The sequence below is a fragment of the Schistocerca piceifrons genome, chromosome 3 (assembly GCF_021461385.2).
Source record: "Schistocerca piceifrons isolate TAMUIC-IGC-003096 chromosome 3, iqSchPice1.1, whole genome shotgun sequence".
NCBI lineage: Eukaryota > Metazoa > Arthropoda > Insecta > Orthoptera > Acrididae > Schistocerca > Schistocerca piceifrons.
This window is the reverse complement of record NC_060140.1, coordinates 522,991,171-523,007,898: the sequence shown is the minus strand read 5'-3', so window position 1 is coordinate 523,007,898 and position 16,728 is coordinate 522,991,171. Positions and strand designations below refer to the sequence as shown.

The window sequence follows — 16,728 nt, the reverse complement described above, 5'->3', positions numbered from 1 at the left end:
CATCACACACTAAGCTCATTGGAAGTTCGTGAGTTCATAACAAGGGTAGTTCTGAAGTGCAACTTCCTCCTGATCAATTTTAATGTAATTTTAGATGGTTTACTCATAAATATACTTCAGTTCTTCATTACCTCGCAACTTATTTTGTAAGGAGCAAAGGTGTGCTTCAGCAGTAATCCGGTTGCTGGAAAAAAAGTATATCCACCTCCTCCTCTTCAGACAGGCGTAGAACTCAGTGGCCATTCTCCTTGCACTATAACTCGAGAGTCTTGCCAAACAGGTTAATGCTTGCCTGTCAATGTTCGCTCTTGATCAGGATGCATATGCAGGACGGAGAGGGGATGGGGAGAATGGTCCCACATTTCCCAGTTAAAACAAGCTTTTTCACACTCAAAAAAACACACCTTTTCCCAGTGAAAAGACACATTTTCCTGGTTAAAAATATATTTTCTCCATGTTACGTGACAGTATACTTTCCCTCAGAACTGTAAAACTTATCAACCCTTCAAATGGTGGGTTTTATACACTGGTGTGGAACTTCCCGGCACTTTAAGAAATGAAACCCAGCAAAAGAAATAAAGTGTTTTGGATGGCTCTCTCATGTGAAGCAACATGAACACTGCATATTTATGTATTATGGAAGTATAAATATGAATTCCATCAATCATAGCATGTTAGTTTTTGAAGCACTAAAAAAGAGAAATTACAACACAATTTTATCAGCCAATCATAACTCACATGATATTATCTTGCCAGCTGATATTCAGAGCATAGGACACATGATGTAGTCAGCCAACAGCAACATAACAGTCAAGTAGCACAAACACACACATAGGAAAGGTTCATGGTTTAAATTAATAAACATACAGTATATCTACATGAAAAACTAAGGTTTCACATATAATATTGCTCTTTTTTGTGTGTGTTATACTTTAAGATATATCAGACACAAATTACGACATAAATGTTTGGGCTTCTGGGCCCAAAATTTTTTTTAGTGTTTGGCCCTGCAAGTGTTAAGTTTTGACACAGTCAAATGGTCTGTGATTTAAGAAATTCATCTCACATTCTCACTGAAAAGTTATACACTTTGTGTAAAAGGAAATTTACTTTGAAAGTAACGTTTCTCAAACCACTATTCATGATATTTTCCCACTACCTATTACAAATAGGTAGCAAACAGCCAAGTCCCGCAATCATCTCTGAAAAGACAGACATACACAGACCTGTTAGAAATAGGTTTGTTTGAACAGTTACCAGAGAGCACCAGAAGATAGGCATTACTGCGCGTGCACAGCTATGATGACTAAGGAAGCCCATGTTTGGTGTTTGCTCTGCACATACACCTTTCATTACATTTCTATTCAGAATTTCTTGTATAGTGTGGCATCACACAATCATGTGCAGCAGTGCGGCATGTTGTTCAGAGGGGACACACAGAGTTATTGTACTTGGGGGTAATTGTTTTAATCATATCCTGTCCAGATATGGAATGCAACATTAGAAAGCCGTCCTTGGCACAATACTCATCTCAAAACTAGACCCTACAGCTCAAAATACCCTAATATTTTGCTATGTGGTGATTTTAACATAGATTTCTCTTTTTTATTTGTACTACGCAATACTATTATGTACAATTTTCAATCTAGTTTATATCCACAAAGCACTGTGAAAAGCTAGTAAGAAAGAATAAAAATTTCTTGTAAAAATAAAACAAAATGGTTTACACCACAGCTAAGAAGAATAAGCTTTCCATGACTTTTTCAAACTGTATAAAAATTAACAAGGTTACTTGTGAAGCCAAGAAACTGTACAATTGGCAGTTTATACTCTACTCCAGGAGAAAATATAAAACTGCGGGAAATTAAAATGATAAACCACGATGTGCTGTCAGTCTATAATTTACTGAAGAATTCTGTAAATTTACGACATAAACAACACATTTGTGTTGTTCATGCCTTAAATAATATCAAGCCTAGCGGAGGTACCAAACAAGTGTTGAAACATGTCTTGTGATCAAAACAAATTGTGTTTCATGGAAGGTAGATACATAAAATTCTGCTAAAGCTTTTCAGTGTGGTTTTCAGAAAGCCACTTTTCTTGGAGTACTATTGCTGCATCACCTCATGTTCGGTTCTTTATTCTAAAAGATGGAAAAGTGCACTTTCAAGTCAGCAAACAATTCAAATAAATTTACTGCCTCAACTCTTATAACTGCCATCTGGTTTCTGTACAAATTGTAAATAGCCTTTCGCTCCCTGTATTTTACCCCTGCCACCTTTAGAATTTGAAAGAGAGTATTCCAGTCAACATTGTCAAAAGCTTTCTCTAAGTCTACAAATGCTAGAAACGTAGGTTTGCCTTTCCTTAATCTTTCTTCTAAAATAAGTCGTAGGGTTAGTATTGCCTCACGTGTTCCAACATTTTTACGGAATCCAAACTGATCTTCCCCGAGGTCGGCTTCTATCAGTTTTTCCATTCGGCTGTACAGAATTCGCGTTAGTATTTTGCACCTGTGACTTATTAAACTGATAGTTCGGTAATTTTCACATCTGTCAACACCTGCTTTCTTTGGGATTGGAATTATTATATTCTTCTTGAAGTCTGAGGGTATTTCGCCTGTCTCATACATCTTGCTCACCAGATGGTAGAGTTTTGTCAGGACTGGCTCTCCCAAGGCTGTCAGTAGTTCTAATGGAATGTTGTCTACTCCCGGGGCCTTGTTTCGACTCTGATCTTTCATTGCTCTGTCAGACTCTTCACGCAGTATCGTATCTCCCATTTCATCTTCATCTACATCCTCTTCCATTTCCATAATATTGTCCTCAAGTACATCGCTCTTGTATAGACACTCTATATACTCCTTCCACCTTTCTGCTTTCCCCTCTTTGCTTAGAACTGGGTTTCCATCTGAGCCCTTGATATTCATACAAGTGGCTCTCTTTTCTCCAAAGGTCTCTTTAATTTTCCTGTAGGCTGTATCTATCTTACCCCTAGTGAGACAAGCCTCTACATCCTTACATTTGTCCTCTAGCCATCCCTGCTTAGCCATTTTGCACTTCCTGTCGATCTCATTTTTGAGATGTTTGTATTCCTTTTTGTCTGCTTCATTTACTGCATTTTTATATTTTCTCCTTTCATCAATTAAATTCAATATTTCTTCTGTTACCCAAGGATTTCTACTAGCCCTCGTCTTTTTACTGACTTGATCCTCTGCTGCCTTCACTACTTCATCCCTCAGAGCTACCCATTCGTCTTCTACTGTATTTCTTTCCTCCGTTCCTGTCAATTGTTCCCTTATGCTGTCCCTGAAACTCTGTACAACCTCTGGTTCTTTCAGTTTATCCAGGTCTCATCTCCTTAAACTCCCACCTTCTTGCAATTTCTTCAGTTTTAATCTACAGTTCATAAACAATAGATTGTGGTCAGAATCCACATCTGCCCCTGGAAATGTCCTAAAATTTAAAACCTGGTTCCTAAATCTCTGTCTTATCATTATATAATCTATCTGATACCTTTTAGTATCTCCAGGATTCTTCCATGTATACAACCTTCTTTTATGATTCTTGAACCAAGTGTTAGCTATGATTAAGTTATGCTATGTGCAAAATTCTACCAGGTGGCTTCCTCTTTCATTTCTTAGCCCCAATCCATATTCACCTACTATGTTTCCTTCTCTCCCTTTTCCTACTGTCAAATTCCAGTCACTCATGACTATTAAATTTTCATCTCCCTTCACTACCTGAATAATTTCTTTTATCTCATCATACATTTCTTCAATTTCTTCGTCATCTGCAGAGCTAGTTGGCATATAAACTTGTACTACTGTAGTAGGCATGGGCTTCGTGTCTATCTTGGCCACTATAATACATTCACTATGCTGTTTGTAGTAGCTTACCCGCACTCCTATTTTTTTTATTCATTATTAAACCTACTCCTGCATTACCCCTATTTGATTTTGTATTTATAACCCTGTATTCACCTGACCAAAAGTCTTGTTCCTCCTGCCACCGAACTTCACTAATTCCCACTATATCTAACTTTAACCTATCCATTTCCCTTTTTAAATTTTCTAACCTACCTGCCTGATTAAGGGATCTGACATTCCACGCTCCGATCTGTAGAATGCCAGTTTTCTTTCTCCTGATAACGACGTCCTCTTGAGTAGTCCCCGCCTGGAGATCCGAATGGGGGACTATTTTACTTCCGGAATATTTTACCCAAGAGGACGCCATCATCATTTAACCATACAGTAAAGCTGCATGCCCTGGAGAAAAATTACGGCTGTAGTTTCCCCTTGCTTTCAGCCGTTCGCAGTGCCACAACAGCAAGGTCGTTTTGGTTAATGTTACAAGGCCAGATCAGTCAATCATCCAGACTGTTGCCCCAGCAACTACTGAAAAGGCTGTTGCCTCTCTTCAGGAACCTCACGTTTGTCTGGTCTCTCAACAGATACCCCTCTGTTGTGGTTGCACCTACGGTACGGCTATCTGCATCGTTGAGGCACGCAAGCCTCCCCACCAACGGCAAGGTCCATGGTTCATGGGGAAATAAAATAAAATTGGAAAATAAACTAATAACATATTTTAGTCTTCATTAATTACACAAATGTGTTTTAATTCATTTGCTAGTCCCAGCCACAGAAATCCATTTTGCTTTCACTTGACATGAGAGCTGCAAAACAGAGAGAATAGTAAAAATCACTTAACACACATGGATCACTTTGAGACTACTTCCCACTACAACCCTGATTACTCTGTGCAGAAGTCAATTTTATACATGCAACAGCCACGCTTCTTTTAGTGAGAAGCGGAAGAAGGCACTGCTCATATGTGACTTCAGCTCTACGTATGTACATGAGCCTGCTGGAAACTGCTCAAAGTAACCTAACTTAAACAGTTGTGACGCGACACACATCGAAAACAGTTTGCTGTTACAAAGTATTTCGTAGTTTTTGTCCTAAAGCCTTTGACAAATTTTGCTGTCAGCGGACACTTGTGTGCCCACTGTGTTTTGTTGTTCTTAAAAGAGCATTTTCCTTGCAATGTAAGTTTTATATTGGTGGTTTTCTCTCATTTATGTTTTATTCTGCGCTAGTGGGCTAAAGTAAAATTCTTTGTTGGAGCATCAGTTCTTACCAGTCGACACTACAAATCCTGCAGGACAATAGACGTCCACATTCGGCTCCTTTGACACAATGTACTCACCCTGGTGTACAACAAATGCTCTATCCAGCAAGATCACCGATCTTTCTTCACCTGAGCACATGCGGGACATTTAACTCATAACTATGACGATGAAAAACTCCTGGAATTTTTGATGTTTCTACACCTACAGAGGAAGTCAGACACTGTTAGGAGTGCCTGCAGGAAACCTTAGAAGAGCTGATTAAACTCAGTGATTAGATACAGGATCTGCCAGATGCCACGGAACATGAGGCTGACATAGAAGCTTGTGAAGACTACACTGAAAAATGCATAAATGCACCATCCGAAAGGTGAAAGGGCTTTTAGGAGAAGCACATTCAGCACATAGAACTACAGATGATACACATTTGTCAATCTCAGCAGCTCACCAGCACAATTATGTAGATATCAAGTTGCCTACCCAAATGCAGCCCTTCTCAGGTGACATAGAAGCATGGTCACAATTCTGGGAGCAGTTCACAGTCTCCATAGACAAAAATCCAATGGTCATGCCTATGAACAAGCACATACTCCTCCGTGGATATTTTAATCAGGATTGAGTCAATAGGATTGCTGTTAAAGCTGGCACATATGAGCAGACGAAACAGGATTATACAAAGCCACACTGACTTCTTAGAGAACCTTAATTCTCCTACTTCAAGCAGTCCACAGACTGTCAACACCACTTACATTGATTGCCATAAGCAGATTCAAGCTCCAAGAGCACTAGGAGAGGATGTGGATTCTTATGGGAGAGTGTGTGTCCCCAAACTGCTACATGCATTCCCAGAAGAAATTTGCAGAACCTGGCTTATTCATGCAAGAATCCAAAATATCCACAACGTGGATCTCACACATCTCGTGGAGTTCCTCAGTGAGGAGGTGGAGGGAATCACCACACACACACACACACACACACACACACACACACACACACACACACACACACAGAATATGTGGAGATATTGTTCTACAAGACAATTATGTACCCGTAGCACCTACCTTCCATATGAAAGTTAAAACATAGGCTGGCAAGAAGAAGAAAAAACAAAATTCAGACCCTCTCTGTCTATATCGCGAACAAAGGGAGTGCTGGAGTCAAGATTGCTGAAAGGTTGCGAACTTACAGGCTAGAATACATGCTTTGAAGAAAATGCATCCCTGCTTTTTAGACCTTAGATATGGTCACAACAGAACTCTGTAATTTAAACGGAGAAAGGCATCCTGCTTGTGTCAGTATCAAAGGACCAACTGGTAGGAGTAAATTGACATGTGCCAGCTTAGACACAGGAGTCAGTCATGTTTTATACACTATTCATTGATAGAATCTCCAACTCAATGTCACTAGAACCACAGCTCTGGAGATGATAACGTTTGGACTGTCGTGCACTTCTGCTCTCTCAAGGAGAAAAGTTCATTTTGATAGGATGGGATGGGATATTCCACCAATGCCCATGCATCAGTTACAGCTTTCAAAGGCATGAATAAACCCTTGTGTCAACTGACAGTATCACAAGTTGTAGGAGCCATGGCCTTGACGGAGGATATAAACCTGGCAGACCCAAGAGGAGACACTGAATGGATTGTTACTGGAAAATTGTGATTCTGAAACAACCAATTATGACGATGCGGTCTGATACCCTGAAGAATTTTATTGAAGAAGACAACGGCCGCGGAAGCCTACGCTTACATTTAACCAATTAAGATCTCACATTCATTCTTCATTCAGGGAAGCTACAATGAGATGTAAAAATACCAGGAATATTTTCATTTGTGAGAAAACTGAGAAAAATGACTCGTTAAATGCATGGCATTTGAGCATAATTTGGACCACTTGTGTCACAGTTTGGACATACGCTGCACCTGTGTTAGTCACCCCATAACGGGATGTCTATTGCCGCTAAGTGATGGTGCTGCTGTGCAGTATTCACCATACTTTAGCAGTCACTTTTTACTATGTAAATATTACACCAAATGCACAATATTGCTTTGCCATGAGCAAGCATGCACCAAGTAACACTATATAAACACAGAATCAGTCAGTAGGATCCTTTGGAGTTTAGTACAGCAATGTTAAGACTTATCTGCATGTGCTGAAATGTAGTGTGGCATGATCGTATTTTGAGATTTAAGTCACTCAAAATCTTCTCCATTGATGTTGAATTCTCTTGAATGTGCAATAGCACTAAATCTCTTCATATATTCCTGAATTTCAATATCAAAATGTTGCTACTCATTAGTATTTAAAGGAATTCAACAGTAACTTCATCTCACAGATGTATTCACAGCATCCATTACTGTTTCAGTCAGTTATATACACACGTTGCAGAGGACAGCCTACAGTTTCGTATACAACAACAACAGATGGTGCAAGAGTCTCCTTTTCCCCCAACACTGGCTCTCCTGATTTTGGCTTACTCTGTTTTTGTTTGGAGGCTTTTCTTAATCAGCAGTCAAGTATACTGCTGGAGATGTGGTTTCCTTTGGTTTTGCTGATGCAGGGAAAGGGTGGCAACCTGTGGTACACAACTGTGTGGGTGGTGGCTGGACAGTACGCGACAGTGTGTCACTTTCAGACATGAACTGTATCATATTTTGGAATGGATTGTATCATATCACATAGACTGTTTTACTGGTAGAATACTGGGGAAGTGCAATCAAGGAGATCGCTACAAATCTTTCGTGCAACTGGTTCAAGAATATTGCATATGGGACCTGTACCATATAGGACTAACACGAGACACTGAACGTATACAGAGAAGGGCAGAATGAATGGTCACAGGTTTGTTTAATCTGTGGGACAATGTCACAGAGATACTGAAGGAAAAAGTTTCAAGAACCAGTTTTAAACGACAGCTATAGGAACATACTACAACCCCTATGAATCACAGACTTAAGGATTGTGATGATAAATTTAGAATAATTACTGCACACACATACACGTTCAAACAATCATTCTTCCTGCACTCCGATACATGAATGGAACAGGAAGAAACCCTAATAACTGGTATAATGAAACTTATCCTCTTTCATGCACCTCATGGTGGTTTGCAGAGTGTAGATGTAGACATAGATATTTAAGGATTATATTGTCTGCTTAATAATTATCGCCATATAATCAATGTGTCAATAATGAAGATAAAGCACAATTTTATGTGTACGTAACATGAATTTGCAGAAGTCAATATTTTTGGAAACGTGGAAAGAGCAGTTTGTCACGAAGTGAAGTTTCTAACTGAGAAACAAACTATGATTAACTAGTCTTAAACAATGGCAGTATAACTAATAATAGGAACATTTGTGATAGGAACTTTTTTCTTATGAATGGATTTGGTGTACCACTTTTTGATCAGTTAACCATATATTATGATTCCTAGACCATCAGTACTGCATAAATCATTGAGCCAATAAAAACACTCATTTATGTAAACTGACTACGAAAAATGTGTGTTCAAAAAATTTACTGAAAAATCATCTTTGGCTTAAAGGTCTTTCAGTCAAATTTATCTTTTGCACATACCCATGTTCTCGGAAGTGAACGCTTATGTCAATAATTGGACCAAATACTTCAAAACGTTTCCGCAACTGAGCCTTCGATGTTCCTTCATCAATGCGCCCAACATAAATGACTCGGCGTTCCTCAACTTGACGCTGTTTTTCACGGTCACTTATCTGGGAGATGTTTCTGCAGCGTGGTCCACGGAATGGAGAACGTGACCTGCCGAGAGCAAACAAACATGAACACTGTAAATGCAACCATGCATCGTTTTCTTTGAAAATGAACAGTTTTTGATTGATATTACAGTACCAACAATAGTTTTTCTTCCTGTGAGTAAAATAAGCATGAAAAACACACAAAACATGTTGGATAAATACCAAGGAGAAAAAATTCAAACAGTGTTTCACAAGACAAAATAATTTCACAAATGTAGTTGTTCTGATTCTGCCACTGCAAATGCTAAAAATGGCAAACAATGACCCAACATATGAAACCAAGGCAGCCACTGTGAAATTCACCAAGCAATTTAGGAAAACTGTGGTAAACCTAAACCTGGATAACTGAAAGAGAATGTGAACTGTGGTCCGTTTGAAAGTGAGTCTCAGTGTGTTAACTACTGTGCCACTTCATATGGTGATTTTGTTTAGTTACATTAACGGAGTTATCAGAATCCAAATTAGAACATATAAATACACTCTAATCACAAACTTGTGTGTTGGAAATTAATATACAGCTTAGCATTTACTTAATACTTTTTCACTTTATATCACGTACTACCGACTCGGGTTAATTCAAAGAAAGCATCGAAATGTGATACATCACTATTTGGCAGTTGTTTTGTTCAACTAATGACACAGAAAAGTCATTATAAATGAGTTCTGTGCAAAAATTTCCAGAATATTCGTAATTTTGCGCTGATAGTGTGTTGAAGCGAAATGTGGTTGGCATCACTGCACACACCTGTGTCTAATATGTAACTGCCACAAGGTTCATTTTTGTCTGCCTGTTAGTTATTGTTTGATGCTGTGTAGAGTAGAATGTTGTGTCGCATAGTTAGCAAATTTCGAAATGGCAGAGTAAGTGGCACAATGCGTCAGCATTAAATTTTGCATGGAACTCAAGAAAACCTCTACGGAGACACACTAAATGATGCAGGAAGCCTACAGTGATGAATGCTTGAGCTGCACTGTGTTACCAATGGTTTACATGGTTTAAAAATGGGCGGATGGAAGTTAAGGATGGTCCTCATTGAGCAGGTCTTTCGATGTCTACTGACAACACACGTCAGGAATGTCAACGAAACTGTGTGTGTAAATGGAAGGCTGAATGTCCGAGAGATTGCAGAAGAATGTAAGACTTCAGCTGGATCATGTCATGAAATCCTGACACAGCATCTTTGAATGCATCGTGTTGCCACGAAGTTCGACCCAAGGCGTATGAGTCAAGACCACAAGACCTTCACCTCCTAATCTGAGCTTTTGGATAGCACAAATGAGAATGAGATGTTCCTTAAGAGAATCATAACAGGTGATGAGACATGGATCTACGGTAATGATACTGGGACGGTGAAAGGACGAAGATCTGTACTGATAGACGAGATAAAAGATGATCTGCAGATGGTGCTCCACGCGATTCAGCAAGAGGCGTACTAAAACCGCTTCCGGAATTGAAAAATGACATAGGGAGTGGTGTATTAACTGTGTAGGAAAGTATTTTGAAGGAGACCATGCACAATAAGTAAAAGGTAAGTGTAGAAAAATTTTGTGGATAAAGTTGCAAATATTTTTGAACAGACGTTATATAAGACAAGAACACTATACTTTCTCCTTCCACAAAATGTACTGAAATAAGTTGTCTCTGTCTGGTTCATTATGCAAATATAACAATAAACATTTCTAAAATGTACTATGTGATCTAAAGTATCTGGTCACCCCCAAGAACATACATTTTTCATATTAGGTGCAGTGTGCTGCCACCTACTGCTAGGTCCATCAGCAACCTCAGTAGTCATTAGACATTGTGAGAGAGCAGAATGAGGCACTCCGCGGAACTCACGCACTTCGAACAAGGTCAGGTGATTGGGTGTCACTTGTCACACATCTGTAAGCGAGATTTCCACACTCGTAAACACCCCTAGGTCGATTATTTCCAATGTGATAGTGAAGTGGAGATGTGAAGGGACACGTACAGCACAATAGCGTACAGGCTGACCTCGTCTGTTGACTGACAGAGACCGCCAACAGTTGAAGAGGGTTGTAATCTGAAATACACAGACAACTATCCAGACCATCGCACAGGAATTCCAAACTGCATCAGGATCCACAGCAAGTACTATGACATTTAGGTAGGAGGTCAGAAAACTTGGATTTCATGGTCGAGCAGCTGCTCTGAAGCAACACATCTCGCTGGTTAATGCCAGACGACGTCTCACTTGGTGTAAGGTGCGTACACACTGGATGATCGAACAGTCGAAAAACATTGTGCGGAGTGACAAATCATGGTACACGATGCGGCGATCCGATGGCAGGGTGTGGGTATGGCGAAAGCCCAGTGAATGTCATCTACCAGTGTGTCTAGTGCAAGCAGTGAAATTAGGAGGCGGTGGTGTTATGGTGTGGTCATGTTTTTCATAGAGGGGGCATGCACCCCTTGTTGTTTTGCATGGCACTATCACAGCACAGGCCTGCACTGATGTTTTAAGAATATTCTTGCTTCCCGCTGTTGAAGAGCAATTTGGGGATGGTGATTGCATCCTTCAACATGATCAAGCACCTGTTCATAATGGCGGAGTGGTTACATGACAATAACATCCCTGTAATGGACTGGCCTGCCCAGAGTCCTGACCTGAATCCTATAGAACATCTTTAAGATGTTTTGGAACGCCGACTTCGTGGCAGGTCCCACGGACTGACATCAATACCTCCCCCCAGTGCAGCACTCTGTGAGGAATTGAGATTTTCTTTTTCCATCACAAATAGCCATAAAGCAGTAGGTTTTACATCAAACTTCCAGAATTATGATTTTTCATTAAAACACACTCTCTGCCATTCCCCAAGAAACCTTCCAGCACCAGATTGAACATATGCCTGCGGGAAGCTGTCATCAAGGCTAAGAGTGGGCCAATGTTGTATTGAATTCCAGCATTACCAATGGAGGGCACCACAATCTTGTAAGTCATTTTCAGCCAGGTTTCCAGATACTTTTGATCGCATAGAGTATATCCCTTACTAAAGTAACTGTATTGACTTTTTCATTTTTCTTTATGCAAACAATTATCTACAGCAATTGTAATCACCCTGCTTCCTGCCACTAGTGGGCATTCCAGTTTTCATGGAGGGGGATGGGCAGTAAGTGCTTTAAAAACATTAAGTTTCCAAAACATTTTGACAAAGGATTTCATGCATGATTATTACTGTATCCTTCAACCTGCTGTAAATCGGCTTCATAAATTTGATAAAATAAAGTTACTTATCTACTCTATAAATCACCATTAATGTGGAACCAATTGGGGGTTAGAAAATTTAATTACTAATAGAGATAAAAAAAAGGGTGGTTGGTAAAAAAGTTGACTACCAAAATGACCTACAGGAACCGATTTGGTACAACAGCTTGCATTTGACCTCAGTATGGTGAGCCACAGTATTGGAGAGTCAATGGAGAACAGACACGTGCATAATCTGTAAAATATTGGGTTTATTATTATCCGTCACAGGGAGAACTATGTTCCAGCTCAGAGTTGTGAAACAAGCAGGAAACAAAATATTAACATTCCTGAGAAATGAGATATATTTTGATATGGAGGGCCCCTGTCAATAGAAAGTGCAATCCTTCTTAGTCTACTCAAATATTGGCATACTAATTCCAAAGTAATCTTGTAAAAACGTTTGTAGTCATCCAGTCAATTCTAATGCAACCTTAACTGTAAAGTCTTTTTTATGCTCACAAAAAATGTGATTCAAAACTTCCAGGTTAGTAAAGACAGTAAGTTTTTCTTTGCATCAATCTTAACACTCGAAAGTGCTGTAAACCTTTTTTTTCCCTTTTGTGGTTATCTCCACCATTTACAACAGGAAGTACCCCAGGAGTAGTGTCAACTTTTTGAAACCACCTACATGAAAGTATATGTTAGGATCATGGGTATCACATCTGGCAGCCATTGACCCTCGTGGGCTCTCGTTTACAAGCAACTGACAAAAAATAATTTGAGATTTTTTTATGATTATCTAAAGCCTTAATATCAGCAGCGATTTCTAATTGATGCTTTAGCCTGGCAGTTAAACTATGTGGCTGGTATCCTGAAGGCTGCGAGGTTAAAATCCTATTGGGTGTACACCTTTATTATTTTATCTTTACCGAAATGACTGATCATTATTTATTCGATATTTAAAATTATGTGGACAAAGAGTCTAAATGACAAACTAATGAAACAAAGAAAAAATTGAGGGCAAATAAAAAAAGTTAATATGTTGATTAAAATGACACAGCTAGAGATTAGAATTGAAAAACATGATGTGTAAACTAATCAATTAATAAAAATGATGACCATTCATCTTGATAAAAATGTAAAAAAGAATCAGTCTGCACCCAACAGGATTTGAACCTGCAACCTTCAGCATACTAGTGAAATTACCACTAGATTATGGCATTGTTTGGAAATCAATACTAATTTCAAAACTCTAGTGATTCACCAAGAAATTTTGAATTTTCCTTTTTGTCATTGCTCAAAAACAAGGACTCTCCTTCGTGGTGAATGGCTGCAGGGTGTGGTCCCTGGTACCTATCCCACACCACCGTACACATTGTTTCAAGAAGACAGTCTCTCGCATGGGAACCTCTCCTTGTTATTGGTGCCTCTTCTGGAGCATGTTTCTTGGATGTGTAAATTATCAAAGACCCCAGTTTCATGAAAACTGAAAATGTTCATGGATTCTTAGCCTTGAATGGGCAAGGCCAAGTATTGCTCGCCCTTTATTCCACAGGTCTGCATTCTCTACTTAAGTTTATAAAATTTTTCGAACTGACCTAACAAGACACAAAGTATGACATGCTCTAGTCTTTCATGCTGTACATTTTATCCTATAACTTTCCATTACTTGAAATCATTTCAGGAAGATGGTTATACACTTTGAATGACAAGTACAGTTTTCCTCACTCCCAACCCCCTCTCCGTCCTCCCCACCATTGCATTTTGCACATAAAAGAAACTTCCAGAATTGTGATTTTTCATTAAAACACACAAAATAATCACCAAAACACATTTCTTTGCAGTTTTGAGCAAATTACGATTGAGATTGTCTTTTTCCATCACAAATAGCCATAAAGCAGTAGGTTTTACATCAAAAGGAATATTTAGTTTCTAGGTGTTCAGAAAGACAGTAAGCTGTTGCGAGAAGCCCACGTTCAGGATCTTGTTCAAAGACTTAATACTGCCATTTTTACTATTCGAACGGTAGTGAGTGATTGTTTGACAAGAAAATTAGTCTACTTTGCTGATTTTCAATCGCTTGTCGTACGGTATTATATTTTGGGGTAACTCTTCCCATTCTAAAAGGATATTTTTGGCTCAGAAATGACGGTTCGGGCAATAAGTGGTGTAAGTTCACGAACCTCTTGTCGACCTCTGTTCACAAGTCTGGGTATTTTGACATTGGCTTCTCAATATATATAGTCCTTACTGTCATTTTTCGTTAATAATATTAGCTTATTCCCAAGAATAAGCAACTCTTGTGCAAAAAAGTGTGCAGTATACTGCTGCATCCATTTTCAATAAGCTACCAATCAAATTCAAAAAAAGTTTTAGCAATAATCCACGTGCTTTCAAATTGAAACCGAATAGTTTCCTCATGGGTCACTTCTTCTATTTTGTCGAGGAGTTCCTTGAAAAATTAAGCTGATTCTTATTGTATTGTTGATTGCATTTACTTAAACTTATGGAGTGACTTTTTTCGGGTTCCTAAACATTTTATTTTTATCTGTTATTACTTTATTGTTGTAATTTCATGTACTGACATGTTCCATGACCTTGAAGATTTGCTCCTCAATTTGATCCTATGGAACTTGACGCGTAAATAAAATAAAATAAATAACAACCATAAAATTACAAGGAGGCACAATGGCTAGCTAGTAATTACCCTCAGGTGGTGAAATCCCAGTACTGCTGATCGAAATATTTAAAAGTGATAAAACTAACACTAATTTTCGGGACTGTCCCGCGGTTCCGGACTGCAGCGCCTAGAACCGCACAGCCACCGCGGCCGGTGGAAAATTACAAAGGAAAGACACTTGACTCAGACCTTAAGTTGAGAAACACATTCCTTATCCTCAAAAAATGCAAAGCCTGAATGACCTGCCCCAGCTTTCTAACTTTCCCCAAACTATCCTCCATTCTCTGTAAGGGAGAAACTAATAATTCTGAATTCTAGGATTCACATCTTCATTTTTAAATGCGTGTATCTGAAATAGCAGAATTATGCCTACCAAAGAGTGAGTACTTGTCAGTAATTGTCTATTTGTAACTGAAAAATTAATGTTTCTTAATATGTGATGGTAATTCCATGAAACTATGGAAGATACACAATCTGACGTTTCAATAAACAGAAAAATGTGGTGATGGTTTCATTTTTCAACATCAAAACATTTCAACAGCCAGATGTCAGTTTTGTTTAATACATCTTGAACTCAATAAATTTCAGGAAATAGTAACTGTTTTCAAGTGCATTGTATAACATTCATGGAAGGGGGGAGGGGGGGGGGGGGGGGGGAGGTGAGGGAACACACCACAAAAGAATTACCCACATGGGATGGAAATCTGTAGATGTGGTGTACATGTACAGACAACCAAACAACTACAATTTCAGAAAAACTGGATGGTTTATTCAAGAGAACGAGCTTCACAAATTGAGCAAGTCAATGATGTGTTGGTCCACATTTGGCTCTTGCGCAAGCAGTTATTTGGCTTGACACTGACTGGTAGAGGCTGAGGGATATCGTGCCAAATTCTGTCTGACTGGAGCGTCAGATTATGAAAATCCTGAGCCGATTGAAGGGTCCTGCCCATAATGCTCCATATATTCTCAATTGGGGAGAGATCTGGCGGCCATGCTGGCCACAGTAGGGTTTGACAAGCACAAAGACAAGCTATAGAAACTCCCGCTGTGTGTGAGAAGACATTACTTGGTGAAATGAAAGCCCAGGATGGCTTGCCACAGAGGGCAACAAAATGGGGCACAGAATATCAACAACATACCACTGTGTTGTAAGGTTGCTGCGGATGACAACCGAAGGGTTACTGCTATGAAATGAAATGGCACCCTGGGCCAGCACTCCTGGATGTCGCGCTGTATGGTGGGTGACAGTCAGGTTGGTATCCCACCGCTTTCCTGGGCGTCTCCAAACACACCTTCAATGGTCATCAGGTCTCAATTCAAAGCAGCATACATTAATGAAGAGGCCTGCTTCAAACTGAGCCCTGATAACCAGCAAAGACCTATCTGGAGATGCCCTGGACAGTGGCAGGACACAAGCCTGACTGTCACCCGGCATATGTGAGTGATGGACTGGGATGCCAATTTACTCAATAGCAGGACCTCTTTGGCTGACATCTCATCTGCAGCATCCTTACAGCACAGTGATACATCAACAATATTCTACATCCCATTTTGTTGCCATTCATGGCACGCCATCCTGGGCTTAAACAAGATAAGGGCCACCCACACACAATGTGTGTGTGTGTGTGTGTGTGTGTGTGTGTGTGTGTGTGTGTGTGGGGGGGGGGGGGGGGAGGGGGGGTAGAGAGAGAGAGAGAGAGAGAGAGAGAGAGAGAGAGAGAGAGAGAGAGAGAGGTGGGTATTTCTCTTTTTTCGATGAAGGCTCTGGTTGGTTGGTTGTTTGTTTCGGGGAAGGAGACCAGACAGCGAGGTCATCGGTCTCATCGGATTAGGGAAGGACGGGGAAGGAAGTCGGCCGTGCCCTTTGAAAGGAACCATCCCGACATTTGCCTGGAGCGATTTAGGGAAATCACGGAAAACCTAAATCAGGATGGCC

General features: G+C 39.7%; 1 protein-coding gene across 5 annotated transcripts in view; it reads right to left on the bottom strand.

Annotated features, from left to right (window-relative positions):
- The window catches only part of LOC124788255 (formin-J-like), a 131,182-nt gene that overhangs the window by 13,628 nt on the left and 100,826 nt on the right, over positions 1–16,728 (bottom strand). For all 5 annotated transcript variants that reach the window (XM_047255452.1, XM_047255454.1, XM_047255456.1 and 2 more), the window contains one exon: positions 8,707–8,904. In XM_047255452.1, the coding sequence (XP_047111408.1) occupies positions 8,707–8,904 (198 nt within the window). The remainder of the gene's footprint in view (positions 1–8,706; positions 8,905–16,728) is intronic.